This window comes from Spea bombifrons, chromosome 1 (genome assembly GCF_027358695.1).
Source record: "Spea bombifrons isolate aSpeBom1 chromosome 1, aSpeBom1.2.pri, whole genome shotgun sequence".
Taxonomy (NCBI): Eukaryota; Metazoa; Chordata; class Amphibia; order Anura; family Pelobatidae; genus Spea; species Spea bombifrons.
The window spans coordinates 9265473-9291613 of record NC_071087.1 but is presented as its reverse complement, the minus strand read 5'-3'; the positions used below and the strand labels follow the sequence as shown (position 1 = coordinate 9291613).

General features: G+C 43.4%; 1 protein-coding gene across 2 annotated transcripts; it reads right to left on the bottom strand.

Moving 5' to 3' along the window:
- Positions 1 to 7236: 7236 nt before the first annotated feature.
- EIF2AK3 (eukaryotic translation initiation factor 2 alpha kinase 3) lies at positions 7237 to 25909 on the bottom strand. Of its 2 annotated transcripts, XM_053458134.1 has the most exons (18): positions 25523 to 25909; positions 20877 to 21006; positions 17135 to 17329; positions 16764 to 16894; positions 16259 to 16493; positions 15747 to 15909; positions 15279 to 15419; positions 15073 to 15195; positions 14055 to 14165; positions 12936 to 13153; positions 12451 to 12560; positions 11733 to 11855; positions 11106 to 11255; positions 9831 to 10611; positions 8780 to 8944; positions 8582 to 8683; positions 7902 to 7964; positions 7237 to 7536 (listed from the first exon to the last, which is right to left on the bottom strand). In XM_053458134.1, exons 1-18 carry the CDS (start codon positions 25807 to 25809, stop codon positions 7357 to 7359), a joined length of 3408 nt encoding a protein of 1135 aa, XP_053314109.1. In that variant the 5' UTR covers positions 25810 to 25909; the 3' UTR covers positions 7237 to 7356. The 2 variants fall into 2 exon arrangements, with proteins under 2 accessions (XP_053314109.1, XP_053314110.1); XM_053458135.1 differs by lacking the exon at positions 14055 to 14165.
- Positions 25910 to 26141: the final 232 nt, after the last annotated feature.

The following is a 26141-nucleotide window of genomic DNA, read 5'->3' as shown; positions in this document are numbered from 1 at the left end:
TTTTCTTCTTCTAGATGCCATACTTGGTAAAAAGTCTTAGAAGAGATCTGCCCTCTCATCACACCTCAAACCACAAACTGGTGTTGCCCCTCTTTGGCCATTGAAATGTATGTTTTCTGCTGTTTCTTTACAAATTACTGTGGATTTTAAGACCGCAGAACACCGGTATATACTCATACCCAGCAAATATTCTGAGCGCCTAGAAAAGGGGGGACATTAGAGGAGCATAGACGGGCAGCGAGGTTTGGGGCCTAAGAACAGGGCAGTGCCTCCTCAAGATCACTTGGACAATGCGTTGCCTACTAACATTCTAACTCTGGCTGTAGTTGCTTTTATCTTTTCTTTTTGTGGAACAATCTTTTTTTTCCCCGGTATATTAGATTCTTTTTGTTTTTGAACACATTTGCATTGATTTTCCTTTTTTCCTCTGGCCTTCAATGACTAGAATCATATTTCTTTGTTAAGCTTAAATTGAGTTAGAACTGCTATTTCTTCTGGATGAAAAAATACCATTTTTTTTTCTAAATGCATCATGTTGTGCTTTGGGAATCTCGGTAAGACAGATGGTTTATAACCCAAACTTTCTACTTGAACTTTTAGAATTACTTTGGGAAAGCCAACAACATGCCAAATGACATCGACAGCTAATATCTGGACACCATGAAATATTAGCTTTCATTTTTAATTTTGAATATATATTGGCAAAATGTGATAGGCAAAGATAATTAAACAGAATAGGTAAGTTATATTTTATAAGGTGATCTCCGGTTCAGATTTCACCTGGACAGTCCCGGAATTAAAAGCTAAGTCCTGAGTCCCAGATTTACCTCATTATGTCCTGGGAAATGCTGGCCTAGCGGACATGCGAGCGGGAGAGAACAATTGCCCCCTGGGCTGCCTTGATTTTGCTCCTCTGCCTAAAGCTTTTTGCATTCTACTTGTATCTACCCGTGTACCTAAAGTACCAGTGATTTAAGTGGCTGGATCCTTTCTGGACTCCTTTTATTAAATTATATGCATTTTTGAAAATGTGTTTTGGACAGGACTGGGTAATAACCATTCACTTGCGTTGTGCGACAGATATGTCGTGGGCTACGCTATTACTTGGCCACTTGGCTGGACTTGCCCCTGGGCTGAATGTTGCCCTACATGTGAGCCCACATTCCACAGTGGGGGACTTGGTGTTGAGACCCCCTACCAGCAGCTCAACTGCCAGCTGTAACAAGGTCCCTGTGCAGTGTGAACTTAGCGGACGACCGCCTTCTGCGCAGTCTTGCTATCCATGCTCAGTATCTGCCTGTACTTGAGCCTCCTCACTGTTGTCCCTGTCTGCCCATCTTGGGGCTCAAATCTTTGCTAGGTTCTTCACTCACGGCAGTCATGGCACTTGATAATCTTTGGATCTGTGAAAACAGCTGATTGCTGCACCTAGCATGGCCACTGAATAACTGTGAAACACACACACTGGGAGCAAAGACATGGTGCTGATGGCCACATCACTGACCACACGCCAGACCCTCTGACACAACCTCCTAGAGAGTGTCCAAGAAACAGCTCAGCTTATGTCCGATGGTCAAGTAAACTATTACTAGTTTTATTGTGGATAAGTCAACCAAGCATACCGTATATAAGCAGGGGTTGGAGATGACACCTTCTGGCCCATTGCATTAAATTATTTATATAGCGCCAGCAGATTCTGTAGTGCTGCTAAAATCAGTGGAATATTTTAAAGTCACACACAATAACAAACTGCTACAAAAAGAATGGTGGTTGGGGGAAGTGAAACAGTAGGAGAGAACGGCTTGGATGGGGATGAGTTGATAGAGTCCGGATGATCTGTAGAGGTCGTTGGTCCTTCAGATGGTTTGATTAGGATGATGGCTGTTGATTGCTGGAGGAGATAATATTGCAATCCCTGCAGTTTCCCTCAAGTGCAATTCTTAATTGTCCACTTATGAGGAGTCCACTTGTGATGAAGCCTCTGCAGCGACATTTCCAAGCGAGGAATCTAGGAATTTATAGGGAAACCTCACAGGTGGTCAGATAAGGTGATTGCATATAGGATGCAGATGTTTCACACCTTGTCTGAACAATTAGGCCAGACAAGAGGGCACCAAAGTTAACCCTTTGAAATCAACAGGGTATGTTGAGAGGCAGGATAGAGACATCCCAGGTAAAAGACAAGAGGTTAAAGCAGGAGATCTGATATGGTGGAGATATGCAGGTGTCCAGGTGAGTAGATGGAGGAAGTCATGCAGGGCCGGGATGGATGGATAACCCAGTGTAACTCTTATCTGACCACTTAGGAAGAGTCTACTTGGGGCCATTGCAGTTACATTCCCAATCCCGGAGAATTTGCTGCTTTATCATAGATTGCATTCCTGAATGTAAAATATTTTATGATGGTTTGTTGGGCATGGAAATTATACCTGATGGTGTGCTAGGCCGGGAGCGCTTCCTCTCCTGCCCAGAAATTAAACACGGACCAGAGATAGTCAGCGGCAGGAAAATACTCCCACTGAAATCAATCAGGGGGAGGTAACAGGCATTAGGTATATTAAGTGGCAGAAGACACATAGTTACATAGTACATAAGGTTGAAAAAGACCTAAGTCCTTCAAGATCAACCCTTCTACCCAACCTTCCTACTCTTCATCCAAAAGAAGGCAAAAAACCCTAATTGAGTTAATTTGAATTCTGCCATCAGGGGGGGAAATTCCTTCTTGACTCCAAAAGGCAATCGGATTTCTCCTTGGATCCAGAAGCTCTAAAATATTAATTATTTTTATAGCCTTGGCTGGAGTCTCCCTTTACATAGGCAAGTAACCATTCAATGAAACATTCACATACATCGGTAAATGAAGTAAATGAATGGCAAATTAGCTTTGACAAGTATGTTTCATTTTACTGCCATATATTGTCTGGTAAAAAGTAATTATCGGGTTTTATCATCAGACTCTCTTAATAAAGAGCTTAATTAGTGCTTAATTAATGACAGTGCCTACGGTCACGAAAGTTTTTTTACAGATTAATTTGTGCAAATTGTAGTATCAGAACTCGTTTAACTCCATTTATAACAATTAATCCGTCAGTAAGCATACTTAATTTCACACAGGTTAACATGTCTCTATTATTTTTAAGTTTACAGTCTTACTGGTTTTCTTTCTTTGTTATAAAACAGACACGTTATCAAAGAAAAAGAACAGAATCGTATAAATAGACGTTATCACTTTCCACTTCATGGGGCTTTAGGGGCTAGTTGTTGAGGGTAGCTCCCAATGTTTTGCAAGTTGGAACAGGAGGAAGCCCTAAAGCAATCAAATCTCTGATAGCCAATGTTCAGTACTGGTTGCCAACAGCATGAAAATTGAGCCCAGGTGACCTCCAACATGGAGGTTTTGCCTGGAGTCTCCAGGATGGATCACCTCTTCTCCAGTTATCTGGTTTTTCCGGGTCACCATGTTCTGTGTCTTGGTCACGTAAGCTGTGGGTAGGTCCACTCGGTCCTAGTTGCTTCCCACCTCAATACAGATCTAAGCTATCTGGGGCTAGTCCCACCCTTATAAATATCAGCCCTGACCCTTGCGTGGCTCGCCCTGACCCTTACGTGGCCAGTCCCACCGCTCTCTGAGCCACTCTCCCTGAAGAGGAGAAGTTCCCAGGCATGTTTATCTTCTACATTGTTTTACATTTGGCAGACTAGGCATGTGTTTAGGGGCACTGTGGAAGTAAACAAAAGGATGGTGCTTATGGCACCCACCAACGACCACTTTTGTCCTAATTTCTCTCATGCAGTATAGCAATTTACAGGCTTCAAACCTCTGGCTCAGACAACATCTGCCCGAGGAGCAGAGCTGGTTGGGCAGAACACGGATCTCCTAACCGACCCAAAATTAAGGAAGTACGAAGTCTGTTCCTTCAGACCTCTGCCTGAGTGCTCCCTCGCACCGTGTGCCTGTGATTGAAGCCAAGCGCCAGGATATGTTAAACTGGGTTGGGTGTTAGTGTATGGTGTTAGAGTGAACAAGTGTGTGTTAATGTATAGAGTGGTGTGTCAGTGTACGAGTGATTGTGTCAATTTAAAATGTTAGACAGTGTATGATGTTAGAGTGAGTGAGTGAGTGAGCGTGTGTGTGTGTGTGTGTGTGTGTGTGTGTGTCAGGATTCAGTATTAGACTGGGTGGAGTGTCCACAACCAGCAAGTCAGCGTATTGTTTGAGTGTGAGTGTATGGTGTTAGACCGTGTGTGTGTGTGTGTTTGCATATGAGGTAGGGAAGAGGTGTGCAGGGTGAGATGCAGAGTGGTGAAGAGGCTGTACAGAGTAGGAGCGGGGCAATTATTCCCGGTGCCTGGGTGCCATGTACCCTGTATACCTGGCTCAACTGCCCCCGCATAACAAATAATTGCTCGCCACCCTACTCATTATTCCTTCATCACTGCTCGATCCTGGTAAGCTTTAAAAATATTGCCATCTATGTAAAAGAATGGGGGGGGGGTGCAGGAGAATATTTGTGCCTGGGGTGCCACTTGGTGTAGGATTGGCACTGGTTGCAAAGCATGTGATTAATAAAATACATTGTGTATAGGAAAATGAACGTATAATTTAATTTCACTTATTTTTAGTTCCGACACACTGCTATAATTTTTCCAGCAATAATTATCGGCACTTACATGAGGCTTAATTCTATTTGACTGACATGTTTTTTCCCAACATTTGTTCCAGTTATTAACATAATATGAAGACAGTATTTTTCCCTGAATCTTTTCGGTGCGATATCTGTGTATCTGCTGCCCTCTACAGGAATCAACTCAGAAAACCTTCTTAAAGGGGAACTTTGCTGAGAGGGTGGTAGATAAGTGGAACAGGCGCTCAGCAGAATGGTAAAGGTTAATACAGTGAGAGAATTTAATCATACATGTGATAGGCATACGGTTCCTGGATCCAAGAAGAAATCAAGGACCGATTAAGGTCTGTGTCTTTAAAGCAGGAAAACACGGGCAGACTAATTGGCCAAACGGTTCTTATCTGCCATCAAAGTCTATGTTTCTATGGAACTGAAGATTACACGGCTTGTTTTTATTTCGTAATTTATAGATAAAACCCACCCCCCTCCAAAAAAAACAAACAAAAAAAAAAACAACTCAGAACCGAAAATATTTTTTCCCATATATGGTAATTGCTCAATGAGTATCATTTTTCGTTCAAAATCACTCTATATTTATTGATAAAGGTGGCCTAGAGAACCTAAAGGGACCCTTTAACATCTTTGACAACCCCACTTAAAAGAATGCATTTTGCAGTACAATGCGATCTCACAATTCATGACACTGATTGGTGGTTCCAAGTAGCCAACGAGCGACACAAAAGGGCTTCCATTTAAATCATAGTTAAGACCGAGCTTCTCTGGGATTTTCTTCCACTTTTATGTCTTATGATTACAGTCTATCGGTTTTCTTAATTCAGCACCAGAGGCTTTGCAGCTACCAAGATGTAATGGTGCCAGCCGGACTCCATCATATTGGGGTATAAAGTCTCAAACGTGGGGGGGGGGGACCGGCGGGAAAACCCCCACTCCATGACATATTTACCATCTGGAATTCCCCAGGCGTAAACCAAGGAAGCGCTGCCTGCCGCCCCTCTGCCGTCCTTCCTAATAAGTGTCGGGATAGGACACCATATTTCAGTGCTCTACTTCTAAAGGAAGCGCTATGGGCAAGCAAACTATGAGGACTTGGCACAGGTCTACATGGCGTTAATGGGCTGGTCCGGGAGATCCGTGATCTTCCCTTTAACCTGCCCACTGACTAGCGGCATTAGAGAGCACTGATCGCCTAAAATGGCAATGAGGCATCCTGCCTTGGACTTATAACGGCCTTGCCACGGTTTAAGCAGCAGATAGACATTGGTCCTTGAAATGAATACGAACACCCAATTTAGGAACAAAACTGATATTTAGGATGACTAGTCAATATTTAAACATCTGCTATGCCGATGAGCCTTTATCACACTTTGGAAGATGATCATCAAGATGACCCCTTTAACAGAAAATCACACAAAATAAATAAAAAAATGTTTATTAAACGATTCAGACTTGAAAAAAGTCACAATATTTAATGCACTTAAATTCTCATATTGCAATAAGTGCTCTGTACAGCACCAACCCAAACGGATTGACTTTGTTTTATAAATAAAAAAAAAAACACATAACATATATACAGAACAGGCAAAGTTGAACAGTTTAACCGCATAGTTGATGTGTAAGCTGGTAAAGCGTTTTCAAATTTGCAGAACGGGACGACAGATAAAACAGTTTAAATGCAAAGGTTTAAAACAAACGAGAGAAAAAGGGGGAAAAAAGTTCCATAAACTTCCAGGAATTTCGACATTTTAAGAAAGATAAACGTAACGCGATCCAAAAGGAGTAAAAATACGTAACTAAATGCGTATACGATTGCAAATAAGGCGATGATTGGATGACAATTAGCGACACAAATTAAAATCCGCTCTAGATATTTGCTTTGGTCGATACCGGGCAGCGACAACACGGATACGGTTAAGAAGCTGCAATAAAAAGCGTCACCTAAAACCAGAATAAGGTTCCGGTTAAACCGTAATGCTGAAGGGTCTAGAAGCTTAAAGGTCCCTTTAATAGAAACGAGTAACAGAGCTAAAGTGCTTAACCAACAAGGCACAAATAAAAAGTGTTCGGAATGAGATTTGTAGTTTAGGTTTGATAAATCAGAGCAGCATTTTAAATGAATAAAAACAAAAAAAATTAAATTAAAAATCAGGAGAATTATCCGACGCGTCCAGAGGGTTTATCTTGTTTTTTTTTTTTGTCAAGGCACAGCATGTGGTACTTTAGTATGCCTGGAGATCTAGAAAAATATTTGGGTTATTTGTCATTTCAAAAATCTGTGCTTTACTTCATGTAAAAAACGAACCAAAGAAGGCAAACGGCCATTATTACTGCCAACCGGCTAGATAAAAGAAACGTTCGTGTTTAACACCGGCGTCCAGTGTGCACCGAAGATTATAAAACACAAGCCCATTTTAAATGACCCCCCGCTAAAATATCTTTTCTGAAATACACATCTTTAGAAGGTTTCCAGGTTCTGTTAACGTTTAGAACAGGAGCCAAGCGCCCTCGGCGTAAGATGGCGAAGAAGCAGCCATGATCACGGAGTAGAACTGATGTGAGGAGAGACTTAATGATTTTTGTGCAACAAAAGGATTCGGGGCTGAACAGATACCGAGGATGCAAACGAGTAGAAATCCGAGGACGACTGATCAAGCTCCAGTCGTGTATAAAAATCCCACCGAGCGCGGAAGGAGCGAGTGTCTCTGTGCCGCGCTCATTTGCTGCTGGAATGTTTTAAATGCTTTAAGCCGGACATGCTGAGAGTCCGGGAACGCTGTCTGAGAGTCAGTTTGCCCGGAAGCGAGACGCTTTCAAACAAGGGATTTTCGATAATTTCTTCCGCTTCGGGTCTTTCGCTTGGGTTATGGGACAGCATATGGAGGACCATATTTTCCTAGGTTAATAATAAAAAAATTAAAAAAAAAAAAAGTTACCATTAAGATGAATGCAGAGATGTAATTTTGCATGTTATACAGCTTCCCCCCCGAAGATTCATTACAAAGTGGTGTTTTTTAACCTTGGTTTACTTAACCCCTTAATGACAAGACTGTTTCTTACTCGCAGTAAGCTTTGGGATAACACCGATTATGCTTAGGAAGCGATTGCTGATTCCAGCCGCTAAATGATCGGTTTGGCCGTGGACATTTGGGTCGCTCAGAGTATGTTAATAAGCATTCTTCTTCAAAGGGGCCGTCAGGGACATTAAAACCGTCCCTTTAGAATAACAATCACACCAAAAGGCTATAGACGAGCATTTACCTCCTGGGCAAACTTCTGTGTGAAAAGCGGCGGAAACTTCAGGTCTCGCAATTCTGTTAATATCTGCAGTAGAAAAAATATAAAATTAAAGTTGGTTTGCAATCAAGTTGCTTCCCATAAAAAAAAAAAAAAAAAAAAAAAAAAAAAAAAAAAGAAAAGTAAGAAAAAATGTTGGGCATTGCACATAGCGGTGCCGCACGCAACATGTTAACACTAAGGCGGTTAACGTGAAAAGAGAAGGAAGAGTCGCTTTGTGGGCTCTGCGAAAGCCGACTTGCACGCGCGCACTAATACAGCGTTCCTTACTGGTACTAAACCGGAATCACAGATCAGTAAGGTTATTGCCAGCAAAATCCAGTAAGGTTAGACTTGCAGCCAAACCCCCCCCCCCACCCCCTTCACAGAGCAGATTAACAGTCTCTCCTACGATTGAGCTACCCGGATACAACCGGTAACCGCACATATGCTGGGAATAAGTGAGGCTTTACCATCTTTTAAAACTTGTTTTGACATTACCCTGAGGGAGAGCGGATTTCTGCGCATGTTTCAGTTAAGGGAATAAAATAGAACAGAAATCTTTTGCTTCACACAATTTTCACAAAAAACAAAACAAAAAATAAGACACGGGTTGTGAAAGTTATAACCATGTCGTGAAACATCACGCAAGCCATAAGACTTACTCTGACGCGCTCCATCTGCGTGCTAAACGGATACAGCAGCTCAAAAAGGATTAGCCCCAGGGAGAAGATATCCACTTTGTGCGAGTAACTTTGGCTATAGATCTGCAAACAAAAACGAAAACGAAAAGCTCAAACAATATACCCATGCAATATTTAAATAAAAGGAAAGAAAACGTAGTCTCGCCTGAAAACGCTTACCTGCTCTGGGCTCATGTAGAGCTTCGTTCCCACCTGGCCAGTATGTCTGGCATACGCCGGCATCGGGGTCAGGACAGCGTCATCATCTTCTTGGTCCATTTCCGTAACCAACCCAAAATCTCCTACTTTTACCACATCGTCCATAGTAAAAAATATATTGGAAGGCTAAAGAAAAGACACACACACAAAAAAAAAAAAAAAAAAAGAGGTTAGGACAAAAAATAAAATGCTGCCACACACACACACACACATATACATACATTATATATTATATATATATATATATATATATACACACATTACACACAGCTAATCAATTTATTGTGTGTGACTTGGTTGCATGGAATGTGAAAGTAGGCACTGAAAAAGGTGCCGAAGAAAGAAAGAGGGGTCCATTCACTTAGGCCCTGCATACAGAAAATTAGTCCCTTAATATTTTATCTAACTATACATAGTTCTGGAGGGTCTTTTTGTTTTATTAGTCACCAGACTGTACACATGACCTGTGCCTCATATAGCTATGAAAAGCTATTAAAAACCCAACGCTGTTTTTTTGGAAATGGGAACCAATTTTCTCTCTCTTCTTACTGCGATCAACCTGAGCCGGACGTAAATTGGGGAGATCTTTTGCAAAAGCAGGAACTGCTGTGGTTTTTAGACACAGCAACGTAGACTGGGGCAGAATAAAGCGGTAAACAAAAAAAACGTACCAAAATGTACCCGTCAGTCCAAGCCTACCAAGAACGCGACTCCACTCAGGGTGTTGGGTTGCCACTTATGGACAATATTTTACAGGGAACACTTAATTTCTTTTAATATCACCAATATACCGCGTTTGCGTATATATTAGAGAAGACATCCTTATGTGACAGGGGACTAACAAGGCCTACTAAGGGATATGTGCGAAACCTGGATATTACATTGTAGCAACGATCCTGAACGGCAAATACCTGCAGATCAAACAGGAACGGCAAGGGACGCGTTTACAAACAGAATACATTGCCTTTTCATACTACATATAAAGCGATTAGATCTAAACCCCGCGTCGCACCTTCAGATCTCTGTGCATTAGACCTTTGCTATGTAGGAACTCCACGGCCTCCGCGATCTGCAGAAATATACGCAGACTCTCGGCTCGCGGCCGCTCCTCCAGCGTGCAGCGGGCGCTCATCCAGTCTTTGAGGTTTTCCTTGCGGCAGAGCTGCATCTGGATGTACAGATACACCTTTGGGGAGCTGGGTTTAACCCTTTCGGCCGTGTTTTTCGTGAGATCCAAATTCAAGGTCTTCGGCCTCGGAGGAGAGATGGATAAAGTGCTCGCCGAAGTTGGTTTGCTTTCGCTCGAGTCCTTCGTGCCGATTTCTCTACCGGAAAACTCACTGTTGGTTAGGAGAACCGACACGTCCGTTTTGTTATCTACGTTATTGGATGCGTTATCGCAACCAGAGTCTTCAAACACTATCGACGAGGAAGTTCGCTCGTGCGTTCCTACATCCAAGGCTGAGCGAGGGCAGTAATCGTAATAAATACCCAGATCGTCGTCATCCAGGTCACCGGGCTCCACGTCGCAGTCGGTGAGAAAGCTGTCCTGTAGGTTTACAGCGATGTTTTCCGACTGGTTCAAGTCTCCGGGTGTAGAAAACCTGCGCAGAGGTGGGTGCCTCTCGTGCACTCCGGGGGGTACGGCTAGAAATCCGGCGGAGAGGGAGCTCACACTTTCCGATGACGGCGTTATCACTTCAACCTGTTCCTTCATGGAGTACGGATCCGTGCTACGGACTCGGACAGAAAGACATTCCAGAGGCGTCGGGGAACTTAACGGCCAATCGGTGCTAAGAGAAGCAAAAGAAAGTATAAGAAGCAGCCGATTACAATAACCTTTCCTGCGACAAATATATTATATACTAAAAACCGACAACCATTCAGTATAGACTTCAGTATTAAAGTTCCTTAGCAAACAAAAAATATGGGTGGGGGGTATACTACACAGACATAAACCCAGACACGCATACTACAGTTAGAAAACTTAACTTTCTGAATGGCCAAATAGCATTTTAAACTTAAAACTGAGATTAGTGAACACAGGAGTGATGGGAGTGATAGAGGGCCTCTGTACCCCTAGATATCCCATTAAAAATAGTCCGTTTTAAGCTACAATAGTCTTTCACAACATTAACATCTACGCGGTATTTCTGACCTGTTTGGTGTTTTAATGGACAAAATTTGCCCCCCCCCCCCCCTGTTTAAGTAACCCGAAACTTATGAACTCTAGTGTATATCTGTAGCAAGGTAGGGCAAACATTTTAGTTCTTTACAGAAGCCGTACCTTCCATCCTTCAGCCACAGCTCGTCCATTTTTTCTTGCCACAGTTCAGGAGGAGCTTCCAGCCACGCATTGAAGTAGCGGACGATGCCGGGATGCTCCAGTTTAGCTAAAGCTTTAACTTCACGCATTACTTTCTCACGTGCCAGATCCCTACAGGAAAAAAAATGAATAAATTCAACAAGCCCATGTTTACAGAAACCAAACAAACAACAAAGCGGGCTACAAAATGCCGCCCATATAATACCAACTGCACTCAAGTCTACATCGTTTATTCTACCGACAGCATTGTCAGCAGCCCATCATATTCACTCTCGCGATGAACTTTCATGCTTTACAGCCAATCTTATTTTGCAGATCTGTTTGCTTCCTCCCATATCAAAGGGATCCCTATTTTTTGCCTATAAGTTACTCTTAAGGATTCACTAAAACATCCTAGCCATAAACGGGCAAACGTCATAAATGCTCAGATAATGGTCCCTAAACAAACATTTTCCAACAAAGTTCCTCTTTCCACTTAATGTTTCCGCCGTTCTTCATTTAGCGATACTGAATAGCAGCAGCGTACAAACACAAGCGCCGGGACCGCATGAAAACCACGGAGGCGAGATTTTGTTATTAGACGTCTACCTGTTGGGGAGGCGGATTCTTTTTATAGCGTAGTTGCAGTCGTCTACTTTGTTCCTGGCTTCAAACACCACCCCGAACCCTCCGCGTCCCAAACACTGAATAGGCTCAAAATCCGTAAGGTACCTAATAAAGTCAAACAAAGATAACAGGTCAATGCAATAAAAGCAATGTGAATAAATAATGTAATATGTACGATCACAAGCGAGCTGCAAACGTACCCAAAAAAAAACAAAAAACAAAAAAAAACACACAAACCCCCCCCCCTCCGGAGGTGAAATGAACATAAAAGCCCCGCGCAGCACCAAGTACGCATTTGCTCTGAAAAAACCTTGTCTTATAATCAAGCAAATCCAGTATATATATTAAAATATATAATTTGCATTCTTATTACATAGTGAGTTAGTATCTCAGCTCTAATTACTGACGTTTTAGGTGATCAGATTGGTCACGTACATATGGTTACACTCTTTTACAATATTTTTATGATAAATTGCCATCTGATCACCGATTGTTGACTCTTTAGGTCACTGATCGGAGTCACCGGTCGGCCAGTGATCTGATCTGGTAGGTGCGTATTATACACAAGTACTTCATCTGTCCTACAAAAATGGAGTGTAAACTTATCTCTTTCCGGAGATTTCATGGTTCGCTCTTCTCCAACACATTTTTGTTTTCACATAGTGGCCAGGTTTGGGCTTTGCATAAAGATCGCTCTTACCGGGAGACGTAGCCGCAGTTCTTGAAATCATTCCAGTTATCTTTGCCGTCTTCACCGCTGGAGTCATATTTATTGTCAGTCTGACATTGTGTCTCGGATTCTTTCCTCTTCTAAAATAGAACATTGGCGAGACTGACTATGTATACATCAGTATTACCAAGTCACGTAAAAACTAAAATAATGGGGGGGGGTTACCTAAAATGTGTAGGCGAAGGAAAAATACAATAGCAGGTGTTCATTCAAGATCACAAAAGGGATATCTACCTTTTAAAATCAAATAAATTAACAGTAATAATGTGCCAATAAATATACTCTGGCTATAGCTTAGATTCTAGAGATAAAACCCCCAAAAAACTGCCTGCACTCACTTGAGGAGAGCTTCATAACGGCACCGTTTAGGGAGCTGTATGTAGGCAGGCTGCCGACTGGCAAACAGATCTACTAGATCGGTACATGAAGCCAACACATTCCGTGGCGCTGCTTACCCGTGCACCATTGGGTTGGAACAACCTGCGCACAATGTAGGTGGTCGCTGTAATACAAAGCAAAATAGTTCCTATGATCTCCTTCCACCAGTGCAGCAGCAGGACCGGGTCCTTTTTGCGAAGGTTCTTGTAGTTTGGGTTCTCCAGGATTCCAACCGTGATCTGTGTGCCCCGCTTATTGCGTTCCCTCTTGTAATAGGGCAGGTAGTAACCGTTGTCTAGAAAACAAGAGGGGGGACACAATAAGCGTAAATCCTCAGAGAGAGACACACACCTCCTTGGGCTACCAGTCGCATGCAAGAATCACGTCAATTCATCAAAATAACGCACAGAAACCTAGGATTGTGGAGGGAGAACATGCAAATCTTAGCACTGACGGCAGAATCAGACACGTGGCGGTTAATTAGGTGTAACGCGGTTACATTGTTGGTGTGATTTGTTTAAACAAGAACAGGTCCTACAACGGATTATTGCATAGCCCAGACCACAAATGTTAACGACAGGAACAGGAAGGAGGATACCCTTACGAAAAAATTACTGCAGTTTTTCTGAAGTAATACTGCAGTTTTTTGGACATGAAAAAACTGCAATACTGCACTTTTACTGCATTTGTACTTCACTGTACTGCAGTTATTTTTGTACAAATGCAATAAAGCTGCAGTGCATTGAAGTACAACTGTAGGTTTGCAATATTGAAAAAAAAAAAGTGCAGTAATCCCGCAGTAAAAGTGCAGTATTGCAGTTTTTCATGTCCAAAAAACTGCAGTATTACTTCAGAAAAACTGCAGTATTTTTTTGTAAGGGTAAGGATATATCATGGGATAAGAATGGAAGAAAGGAAGAGGCCCTAACAAAAACACACAGCAAAGTAATAATGTTAGAATACTTCGCACATCAAAAAGGGAGTTCATGTTTTTTTTTTTTATGATAGTCTAAATAACGGCGAGCAATTTGATGGTTGAATATAAAAACACACATCGCCACTCTGGCATTAACCATATCTCAGACAATGAAGGCGAGATGGAATAAATAAGGGCGCATGGTTTGACAGCACTGAAGCTGGTAATGGAGAGTGGAGAAGCAGGGCGTGAAGGGATGGCACACAGTATGGGCTTGTACCAGTAGTTAGTGCTTGAGAGGGGTGGACAGAACGTCCAGCCGAGCGGACAGACGCTAGAATGTGCCTTTCGGTTCCTTGCAGCTCAAGCCGGGGAATTCCACCAAGTATCGCTAGAAACAAAGGCAAGGTTAACGATCCAAAGTACACCGAGCCTATAGAATAGAGGCATGCTCCAAACCAACAGTACATTAAAGCTCAGGCGCTTAGCGCTGGACCCTAACAAAGGAGATACAGAATCACACGGACACCCCCCTCACCCCCGTATGATCATATATAACGGCACCTCGTGTATGTTCATGTTTAGCAGGTAAGAGGACAGATAAAGACCTCCGCCGTTATTTTACTCCATGCTGGTAACACTCTGGCAGACAGCATTTAATGAAATACTAAGCAGAGATGGCAAGACAGGCACAGTACAGCACCCTGACATATATCACAGAACAAGAGTCAAAGAAAGACCGGCGTTGGGCAAAGTGATCAAGGAGCTAAATCCTACATGACACCGATTACAATTAACTCCAAATATACTTCAGCCATCATATGCTCTTTAGTGATAAGGTAAAAGTGCGGCCCCTTTAAAAGTTTGCGGTGATCACCCTTGCAAACGCATAGGGGAAATCTGCAGAATGCCCATATGCATTCATCCCTTTCTCCATCGCTGAGCTATTTGGGCCGAATGGACATTTTATGTCTCTGTGATCTACATCCCTCCGGTCAGCTCCAGCTCGGCCAACGCAGCGGCTGGGTGTCCATTCACAGAAAACGCTCCCTTTGACTTCAATGAGAGGATGCGCCGGTCACTGACTGGATGTCTTTAGATCGTTGAGGAGGGGAGCTACACTTTCTACCCCAGCCAAGAGCTCTTTGGGTTTCTGAAGAATGCACATTAAACACTCAAACAGTACTTTTACAAGCATTCTTCTTCCGTATGGCGGTAAAAGGCGCTAAATCGTCCCTTTTACCAAGTTGATAAAAGTCGAGCCTTAACTTGGGGCACACGTTGGCTTGGTGTCTTACCATAAGGATATTGCAGGACAGAAAGGGCGCCATTGCTGTATTCTTCATGAGAAAACTTATCATTGCTGAGACATTTATCAAATTCATCCGAACCAACTAATACCGGGGTCCTGGATGGAGAGTCTAAAAATAAAAACACAACTTTATAAATGACGTGTTTGTTTTTAAGACCAAGGAAGAGAGGGGGCAATAAACCCATTACTTACGGATTAAAGGCTTCCACTTTATCCTGGGTAAAGATATAATGCTGTTGTCGTTCTTTCTGGTGTCCAGCGCAGTGGGATTTACTGGAAACTTTTCGGAAATCCTTACAGATGACTGCAGGTAGAGCTGCCCTCGGTACATTCCTAAAGTAAAAACCCAATAAGCAAATAAAGCGACGTTCTACTGCTTCGGACAGACTCGTCAAGGAGGAACAACCTCGGAACTCTGAGCAACTAATATGCATTATTCACCTACAATAAAAAAGGGAATCAAATCATACACGCAGCTAACCAGCATTAGTAATAGAAGATTAACTCCAATTAGCAAACGCCGGAGTAAGTAATGGAAGAGCGGCTCCAACGTATGTATGCATGCATGTATGTATGTATGTATGTATGTATGTATTCATGACACACTATTAACACAGAGCCAGCAGAGACAGATTTGGGGGGGTAGAGATATGTACGTACCTAAATAAAAGCTGGACTCGGTGGCGCCTCGCGCGGCTTCAATAATATCTTCCTCATCCTCTAAGATGCCGTCATCGGACGAGTAGCTGTTATCATCAAACAGACTGATGGGGATGACTTTCCCATTCCTCACCAGCCAGGCAGATGCAATCGGAGTACAGAACTGCAGAGATTAAAACGCGGCAATGAAGGATCAGCGCTCTTTTACACATTTCCGGTCTATCTTGAAGGGATGATGATGATGACGACAATAAATCCCAGCACACAAAGTGCATTTCACAACAGACAAGCTAAACTTTGTCACGGTCACAACGTAAAGCCTTTACTTGCTGTGTTAGGAGTTCTACCGTTCTGGTAGAGATGGACAGCTATGCGTTATACAATAAAAATAATGTATATTTAACCCCTTACAAGCGACCTGTTCTAAGATGTATGCAGATAAAACCTCTGTTTACCTTATTAACGCACACACAGAACACTTATTTATAACTACACACATCCAGAAACCGTACCTGGTGTTCCCATTCCAGGTCTCCCAGCTGCCGGTTAAAAGCCATAACTTTCCAGTCAGCTACAGAAACCTTTATAACAGTGTCCCTTGTCCCAGCTTCTTGATCATCCACGTCTGAGATTATTTTGTTTTCATCGGGGTTATAGGTGGGTTCGAGTTGGCCTTCGATAAATCCCACCCCGGGTTCGATATCCGGGATATATCTCAACTCAAAGTGCCCCACGCTAAAGTTCCACCTGAAAAAAAAGTAGCGCTGGTGATGTGGAAACTTTAACATCTTATAACGCAAAAACAGCTTGAACTTTAGAAGTTGCTTCCCCAAAAAGGGACATCCGTTTGCCACAATTCACCTTTTCACATTCGATTTGATACATATTCAAAATGAAAAAAATATCCTCTTTTCAATACCCTCAGTGGCGTTAATACTCAGTCCGTAGAAAGCCCCCCCCCAGTGCCATACAAGATATAAAATCCCAACGCGTCGGTTTTATCGCCCCAGCGCTTACTTCTCGGTGCCGCTGCGAGGTCCCACGGCGCGCACCGTCTTCTGCTTTCTATGCAGTAAGAGTATATCGTCTTGTTCAGTTTCTTCTTCGTTCCAGCGTCGACAGCCCATGGCAGAGCAAATATACTTAACCTACAGAACGAGGAGGTGAACGAAGGTCGTGTTAAACATGAACTGCCAGATTGGACTCGGCTTATATTAAACCCCAACACCCGCTGCCGGCAACAGTCACGTGGTCTAAAACATGCATTTATACCTTTTAGATCCTTGAAGGCATAAATAAGCCAGCGTCATAACCTACCGCAGCTTTACGTATTTATATACAGAACCGCTAACGTGCAAGAAGAGCCACAAATGTGTGGTTAAATTCACCTTCCCGCTGGTGGCGCTGAGACCGTACGTGGTCAGGGATTTGCCTCCTACTAAGACAACATCATCTCCAAACTTGTACGAGGACTCCAAGAGGGACTCGACAGTGAAAGGAACGGCTTCCATGCTCTCTCGGTCCCGATCCCACTGGAACAGATCTCCGTCCAAAGAGGGAATAATCATCTTATTGCCAAACACCTAAAATAAATAAAAAAACACATGAAACCAAACGTAAAAACTTGTGCCGATATGCTATGAGAAGGAGAAAGATTAAGGCCTCCTGACACATGTGGAACGGGGGTCCATCTAAAGACAGAACTGGTTAGCCGACTGGCTTCATTCACCCCTAATAAGGAAGAATGGGTAGAAACCACCACTTTGAACGAGACAAAAGTTTTAATAAAATAAAAAAAAATAAAAACACACACACCATCTTTTTATTTAACAAGCAAGAAATCCCAGATCTGTAGCCATACAATTTTCCCAAGGTGGTGACCTTAGAGATACTATTGAAAAGATAAATAGGAAATAATAAAAATATAAAGAGACGTATTTATGCCAAATAAATAAATGACTATACTGCCAAGCTGAATCCTATTCACTATGAAAGTACGCTGGCGCATGTAGCGATCGATTACAGTTGTAACACAATGTCAATAGTAGTGATTTCTCATTAAAGTAGAATCTCATTGATAAAACGTGTAAGGGAGAGTTGTCTCCGTCTGCCTACAGTGCAGGGGGTTTTAAACCAAATTCATTTGCTCCGATAAAAGTCAATCTAAATCAGCCCCGAGCGACAGCGGATTCTTCACCCCGAACCAATATGAACGAAGATGCTCCGGCTGGGAGAAGCCGACGCGCGTTTTGCCAGCCTGGCTTCTTCGGAACCGCAGCGATGTATTTTTAATGGCATAAAGAAAAGTTATATTTTAGATGTATTATTATTATTATTATTTCCTGCTTATTTTATCTGTTCACCTCTTTTAGGCAACAATAGCTGCCGATAGGCTAGAAACTGATACCTATACCTAAAAGCTTGTGCAGATGTAGTATCTGTAGGTACAGCCTTATTCCTAAACCTGGACATATACATACTCCCTCCCTAGCCTATTAACCATTTCTATGCCATATATCCTCTGGCAAAAGAAAAAATGTCGGTGCGCTAAGCTAGTCACAGGCTCAAATAATACAAATGTGTAATACGAGGCCTACCAAACAGGTGTAAGCATGCTGCAAGAAACAGTGTATTGGCTGTACAATGTATACAAAAAACAAAAACTGTCTGCGCTTCTCACCCTAATAAAGTTGGCAACAAATATATAAACATAACATAATTATGCTTTGGCCAATTCATATAACCAAAACCTCTCATTTATATTATGTTTATATATTTGTTGCCAACTTTATTAGGGTAAGAAGCGCAGACAGTTTTTGTTTCTCATATATCCTCTGGCTAATAGCATATCCTATTTATTACACCGTTTTTTTTTTTTTAATAGGATTATTTTATATTTATATTATACATTTTAGTTCAGCGCCTTGACGTGGGGGGTGAGATTAATTATGCTTTGGCCAATTCATATAACCAAAACCTCTCATTTATATTATGTTTATATATTTGTTGCCAACTTTATTAGGGTGAGAAGCGCAGACAATTGTTTTTGGTATACACTGTGCCTTTTCCATATTTTAGTTCAGGCTCTCTCCTTCAGGTTTTTATTTAAGAAGGACGTGTACAAAAAGCTTATCGTCAAAAAAAACCATTAGGCTACAGAAATAACGAGTACGCATCGTTATTTGTGGAAAGCAGCAAAAATATTGACATTTCCATTTCTTGAAACCGGTTTAGAGTGCGGAGGTCAAAATCACCAAGGTAGAGTCACATCAAGCTACAGGTTGGTCATCCAGGGATTATAAAATAAAAATCAAGAAACAAACTATATATCTTACAGGAAATCATCCGGTCGCCTTGTCTGCAGGAGGTTGGAATATAAAGATCTAAGGTTAACCCTACGTCACCCAATCGCATACAAAAGATAAACGCGAGACAGCTTAGAATTGGAATTCAAGAAGGTTTATAAGCGGTATGTCAAGCATCTATAACTATAAATATATATCTCAAAATATAAAGATCTGCAAATATATTTACATATTTAAGTCAGGCTGGGGGAAAAATGTGTTATTTTTGTTGTAAATCCTAAGCATGTAAAATAAAAGCACTAATATTTAAAAGGTACAATGTATTTGCTCACAAACACTTTAAACAACTGTGGAACTCATTGACGCCATCATAGTTTAACAGGAAGTTCTAACGAATGAATGGAATTAGAAAGTATAACGTGTAGGCTAACAAAAAAAAAAAGCCAAAGCATCTGGGGATAGCTAGATATAGATTACTAACGCTGAAGACCAATTTTAATCTAGACATGTATGAGATAAAAGCGCTGAAAGGGTTAAGGACTGTCGCCCAGGGATTCCGAGCAAAAGAATGAGATCAATATTTATGAATCAGATCAATGAAGCTCCATTCATCAGCGAACCCAGGAGAGGGCCGGAGGTGAAAGGAGTTTGAGTGAGGAAGGAAGTGGAGTGTGAAGGCATTACAGGTGAAGGATGACATCATCTTTATCAGACAGCATTACCTCACCCCCCTAATCCAGTGAGTCACCAGATGCTGCAGAATGTGGGTTGATCGGTATTAACAGGTCACATGCTGCCATGTAAACCGTTCTCGGTGCGGCTTCACTGCCCATACAGACCGATCTGAAACCAATTAAGATGCTTGACAGACGCGGATTAAAAGAGCCACCTCGCATCCCTCCAACGGATAAATCATTAACATAAAGAGGATGAAAACGCTGTTAATCTCTGCCCATCGATCGGGCGATTGAGGGGAACGCGTGAGTCATCCGACAAACCATTTCGGAAGGATTGTTGTAAATCGGCATAGTACCGGCAACCGAGAGGACTTTGCTTCAAGACCACCCCACGAAGAGTTAAGCAATTGACTAAAGGACCTTAAATAATTTGCTTGCAGAACTTCGTAGCCTAAATAATAAGCCCTATCTTGAATGTTTAGATAAAAAAAATAAAAATAAAAAACATACAGCAGGCAGAGCCGTTAATTAAAGTGTCCATGAGAATGCCTAGCGTTATAGGTAAAATGAGTAAAGTTATTACTTTTTGCCACGCGGGGAACTCTACGCTTATTGAGGACGGGACAAACCCCAGAGGGCAAGCAGCCCGAATCCTAAGCAGGCTATAGTTTCCGGAGCATACGGGACTCCGTGTATCTCACCTCTTGTGCCGAAGCAACCAAAAATAAAATAAATAAAAAAAGTTTAATATATTACCGGTATTGTGTGCCACATTATCCGCAGCATTAACCAGTTCAGGACCTAAGGTGACCCCAGCCTACTGCTCTGATTTCTACATTATGGAACCTAACAGGTAAACTCATTAAATATGAAGAATGAATCAGTCAAATACAAATAAATTATTTATGCACCATCTGTGACCCTTTTCTAAAGACATTCCCGCGCGTCGCTTTGCCGTTCGCACTCCAGTTAACATCTTATTTCCGACATTTCAAAAATGAAACATTTTCTGTGAGTTCCACCCATCAAATAAATATTATTGATAATAAATAAACGTTGGCGCTTCTTTCCAGCGGTTTTGTCACTTTTACACAGATGTTCGTTAGAGATATTGAGCGGATCATCTGACAGACAGGAGCAGAACGTACCTCTGGCTTGCTGAGGCTGGAGGACACCAGCGAGCCGGAGCCGATGTCCAAGTCCCACTGCTTCCTGCCGTGATTATCCGCATCCAGAGCCGCGATCCTCCCGTCCAGAGTGCTGATAATCACCAGAGACCTGGGGAGGAAACAGAAGAGCCGCGGTCAGTCACCTCACCTCCAGATCCCGGGCCCAGGGGTCCCAAGCCTCACGGAAAGCTTCCTAGTGAACCACGACCAGTGGTTTTTACCGCGGGGCCGCTGCGTGCCAAGCGACGGCACAGAAAGGCTTCTGCGGAAGCAGCTCCATAGCGTGAAGCCGCAGCGCAGGGAGGTCGTTACTTGGGGATCAGATTGCGTCGTCTCTGCAGAAAAAGAAGTGGCTGCGCGGAGTAGAAGCTGCAGCGGCCAGCGGCTCCTGGACAGCATACGAGCTTCCAACAGATCGAAAGCTTATCACTAGCGCTGATAAAACGCATTACATTCAACAGCTTCCCGGGCTTAACCACGTAAACAGATTACAGTCATCCCAAAACAAGCAACGGGAATAAGGATACAGTCACAAGATATCGGCACCCCAACCATGCGCTATTACAGGGGAGATGACAAAAAAAACACTATTAGATACCAAAAAGTATTGCATTGTTTTGTTTCTAAATAATTTGTTTTTGCCTGCATATCAGCCGTTCTTGCTCTGTTATCTGATCCCCAATCTTCTACCCCCCCCCGACTCCTTATCATAGATAGAATGCCTTAGTCTCGCAGCTGAACACTGACTAAAGAAAGTCTAAGGAGAAGCGACTTCATTAGCATTGCCATAAAGCATCAGCCCAGTGCGATGAGCAGAGAAACCCACCCAAGTTATCATACGACCGACAGCAATGGCAGCCGCCGGGTCTGCAGTTAGAGGGAGTTTCTTGGGACGGACTGAGGTAAAAGGGAGGTTTTTGTATGGACAAGCCCCGTAGGGTGCATTTATTATACAATGTAACAAGCAATTACAGTTTTTTTATTTTTTTGCAAACACAAAAAAAGGATGTTGCATAAAGAATAAAACATGTGGCTTAGATCTGAGTAAAAGCTCGCTTATTTACAGACCACAAAACCATGGAAACAAGAGGCCGATCGCATCACTGGGGAGTCCCACGGGCAGCCAGCGGGCGCTGCTCAAACACAGAGTGCTAAACACACCGAGCACACGTCCCAGCACACGCTACACGCAAACATGAAACGCATCCGTGGGAGCAATGGGGCACCTCCACACATCTAAGGAAATAATATATATTACTATATATAAAAATAATAAAATAAAGCCATTTGTCAAAGTGATAAATCCCTTCAAATAACTTTAATGACAACCACAATCCTAACCAGAAAGCACGAGCCCTCGCCAAGCGGGCGTACAAACGCATATTTCTACGTAACCATTAGCGAGGATGGCAGACCGATCCCAGAGCCATTTATTCTTCCCCGAGCAGGTTATAGAGAGGCTTCTGAGTCAGAGCTACAATCCAAACAGCCGGCGGCCGCAATCTGCGGCATAACGTGGCAAAAATAAATAAATAAAAAAGTATCGAATGTTTACAACATTTACATAAAGGCCATCAAAACCAACAACCACCAACTAATAATAAGAGAAAGATTAAACACAATGGGGAGGAATAACCATGGACGTTACCGCTAGCATGATTTAGGCATTTTTAATACATGCATATTGCCCGTTTTATTCCATAAATTTAGTATTTTTAATTATTTGTATAATAAAGTGTTTTCACAGACCATAGCTCAGGGGCTCGGGACGAATCCCCCGGGGGTGTTGGATTTTTAGGTCGAGCTGCTAACTTTCTGCCGTTTATATTGATCTGTAGCGGTGTCAGCGTTTCTGCGGCTTGCTAGACAAGTCTAAAATGTTTAACAGCAGCAGCGCGGCCCGTGCAAACAAGCCTAGGGAGTAGTACACGGACACCATAACCTGGGCTGCGGGGCTGGCAGCGAACATCCTTGTCACATCGAATCGACAGCTATAGAGAAGCAAAAACAAACCGTGCCGAAGGAAACTGTGTGTGTGTAATGTATATATATATATAATCTATATATATTATATATATATATATTACACACACACCTGAAACAATAAACATCTAGAAATGCCAAGATAAGGGTCCACGCGGACCGCAGGGTGATAACACTCAATGCCAGCAGCATGAATTACTTTGGAGAATCGGCACTCGGCGATCGTTTAGTTTGCCTGCAGCACCCGGGACTGCTAAGCATCCATTGCTGGCACTTGGGAACACGGCCCCGGAGGACAGCCCCGAAGAGCTTGGTTCTGAGGCAGAGGTCAGTGCGGAAGCCGAAGCCAAGCGGATGTTTGCGATAAGTTGGAGCAGGGCCCTCCTCACCTGTTGTCTCTGTAAGTCAATTTGTTACGTCCTGTCTACCCATTGTACAGCGCTACGGAACTTGATGGCGCTATATAAACAATAAATAATAATACTGCTAACAAAGTCTTCTTCAGGAATCGGACGGTCCCTCTGGGTGATTGGGAGAGACTTTCTATTCTCTACCACAAAGCAGTACAAGCCCAAATTTGTCTAGTAGGCTGGCCATTCCGACACATCAGAAATACACAAAATATGTCAAAACAGAAGAAAAAAAACCCAAATGTGTAACCGGTAGTAATAAAAAGTGCTTGGATTCCCCCCTTTTTAATCAGCTGCCTCGCATTAAGCATACATTGTCCAGGGCCGGCTTACTGAGCCTGTCCTTTATAACACATAGTGAAATGCTCAGCTGCAAGCTACACGTTTAGTAAATACGCCCCCAAAAGGGACAAAGCATTAAGAAAGCGCTTTTTCCCCCCCATTACCGGCTGACACAGAAAGCGATGAAGTCATTTAGAAGATTTCAGGCTAAAAGGTTCCAACATCTCAAAAAATTGGATTAAAATAAAAGACCCGTTAGAGTTCAAGTCCATGAAAGTTATTTTTTTTTTTATTTGAGAGGCAAACTAGAGATAATTTAAGCCAGAAAACAAGATCCATGCGCGTTCTCGCTGCGCGTTACTTGACTGACACCCCGTTGCTAACATAAGGAGGAAAAAAAAAAAAAAAGCTACACGGCGCCAATTCCCAGCCGGGACGCGAGACGGAGGAATAATTGCTCCCAAGGCAGGAGAGGAAAGCAGAAATAGCCCGGTTACACACATGCAGCTGCGATGGGCGCCTGTCAACTAAACGCCACACACCTGTTCTCAAGCAGGTAAATCAACACGCAGGAGCCCGAGAGTTCATCCTCCGGACGCAGAGAGAGGCTGGCGAAGCATAGAGGATAGACAATAAAGTCCAAATAAATCAGTCATTTATCCGGGACGCTTGTTACACGAAGGTCAAACAGATTTAAGATAATAGATTGTTAGCTCCTTGGTTAGCTGCTCAGAAGGAATAGTGAAGTGAGGGGGTTAAAAAACATCTCTCCTGCCAACTATAGTTTTAGCGAAAAGACCCCAAAAGAAGGAAAATCAATGTGGGTTCGTGTTTTTATAGGATTTCAAATACTTTTATTATTACTTTAACATGTTTAAAAATTCCTGAGCCGGCCCCCCCTCACCCGTTTCCATATCATCCAGTCATGTTATGTCCCGTCTACCCTTTGCACAGCGCTACAGAATCTGATGGCGCTATGCAATAAAGATATTGATTTGTACAGTAACGGACATTAAAGGGTTAACGGCAAACTAAAATAAGCCATTCCAGATAAACTCCGACAACAAAACAAACCGGTTACAAAAACCGGCATTTACAGGCGACCCCGAAGCGGGAAGTTTTAACCCGTTATCACATTCGGTGCAACAGATCCGGCCAGTCCGACGCAGAGACTTTGATGGCTCCTCGGCATCGTCTTAGATTCAGGATCGCTTTATGCCTGCCCCATGCATGTTTACATTCCCTCACGCTACCACTTCTGCCGGGAGACCGCTCCATTTATCAGCCTCCTCTCTGTAATCTAAAGCATCCCTACAAAGCATCTAAATCACTTTCAACAATGATTAGTAAAGCCTCGCAACAAGGAGGCAACACGCTGCAGCGCACGTTGCGGGGAAAGGAAACCCTCATAACACTCAGCCAGGGACTCTCTCCAGTTAAACGTGCCGCCTGAGTCATGGGAGATGCAGCTGGGCAAGATCCTCGCTTTCTATGCAAACTATATGGGGACCCATCACCAAAAAGGGGCAAAAGCCAACGGCAGCAGCGGAGACCACCGGTGGCCAACACGCAGGGGAAATACAATTCCTATGATTCTCAGCCAGCCATCAGCAATTCTATCGGCACGGTAACGGAAGATCACTGGAGGTTCAGCGCCGTTTTAAGTACTTGTTGTTCCATTTAATGACACGGCCCCTGCCAAACCTGCGGCTGATGGTCATGATAGTCGCTGTTCCACAGTCGAGCTGCCTCTTGACTACCAGTTACTGAGCCACGGCGAGTCAATATGCAGCCTCACAGCTGCTAGCGAGCTTTGGAGCAACATATCGAGGGAGCTTTCGAGTTATCGCCGTTAGAAGTGAGTTAAGCTGGCCAGGCTCGTGGCTGAGGATCATGGGGGTTGCAGCCGGATCGGCACAGGTGCAGCGGTACGCGGAACACGTCATTCACCTGGGTCTGTGGTCCTCCCGGCCGCCCTCCGGATATTCCTGGTCAGCCCCGGATTCGTCATCCTCCACAATAACATCGCTGGTGGGGAAAGCGGCAGCAACCCCGGGGCTTACGGAGCTCAGGCCGCTCTCCGCAGCTTCGGTGCCTTCCTCCTGTTCCTCCCAGGGGTATCCCACCTCTCGCCCCGGAGCTCCCTGCTCCACAAGGCCGGCTGCTGTCAGCCTCAGCAGCAACAGTGTAACCAGCGACAACCCGAGCCGCAACACGTGCAGGCCGCGACCCTCCATGGGCAAGTGAGCATCTGTACACAGTCCACTATGCGTTAACACGTCCACCTCATAGCACTTCCTCTGCCAACGCCGCCATCATAGCTTTATACCGCACGACAACTCCCCCTTACTCGCCACACTGTACTCGCGCTCGAGCCCCGACTGTGTCCCGCTATCGACCAATCACGCACAAGCTGCACAGACACTACACCTGCTAGTGGCTGTCACATAAGTCCATCAATGCTCTATAGTCCCGCCTACTAACAAACTCAGCATTATCCTATTGGTGAATGAGCCAAGCGCTGTCAAGAAAGCCTCAAGGCCCCATGGGATGCGGCGTGCGTGTCCGC

What these genes read in the sequence shown, in the direction of transcription:
- EIF2AK3 (XM_053458134.1), bottom strand. Translation starts at nt 25,809, where the DNA reads ATGGAGGGTCGCGGCCTGCACGTGTTGCGGCTCGGGTTGTCGCTGGTT. An exon ending in AAAGTGGAAGCCTTTAATCC is followed by an intron (nt 15,196 to 15,278) that starts GTAAGTAATGGG and finishes TTTTATTTTTAG; the next exon opens with ACTCTCCATCCAGGACCCCG. An exon ending in CACAGAAGTTTGCCCAGGAG is followed by an intron (nt 7,537 to 7,901) that starts GTAAATGCTCGT and finishes TTATTAACCTAG; the next exon opens with GAAAATATGGTCCTCCATAT.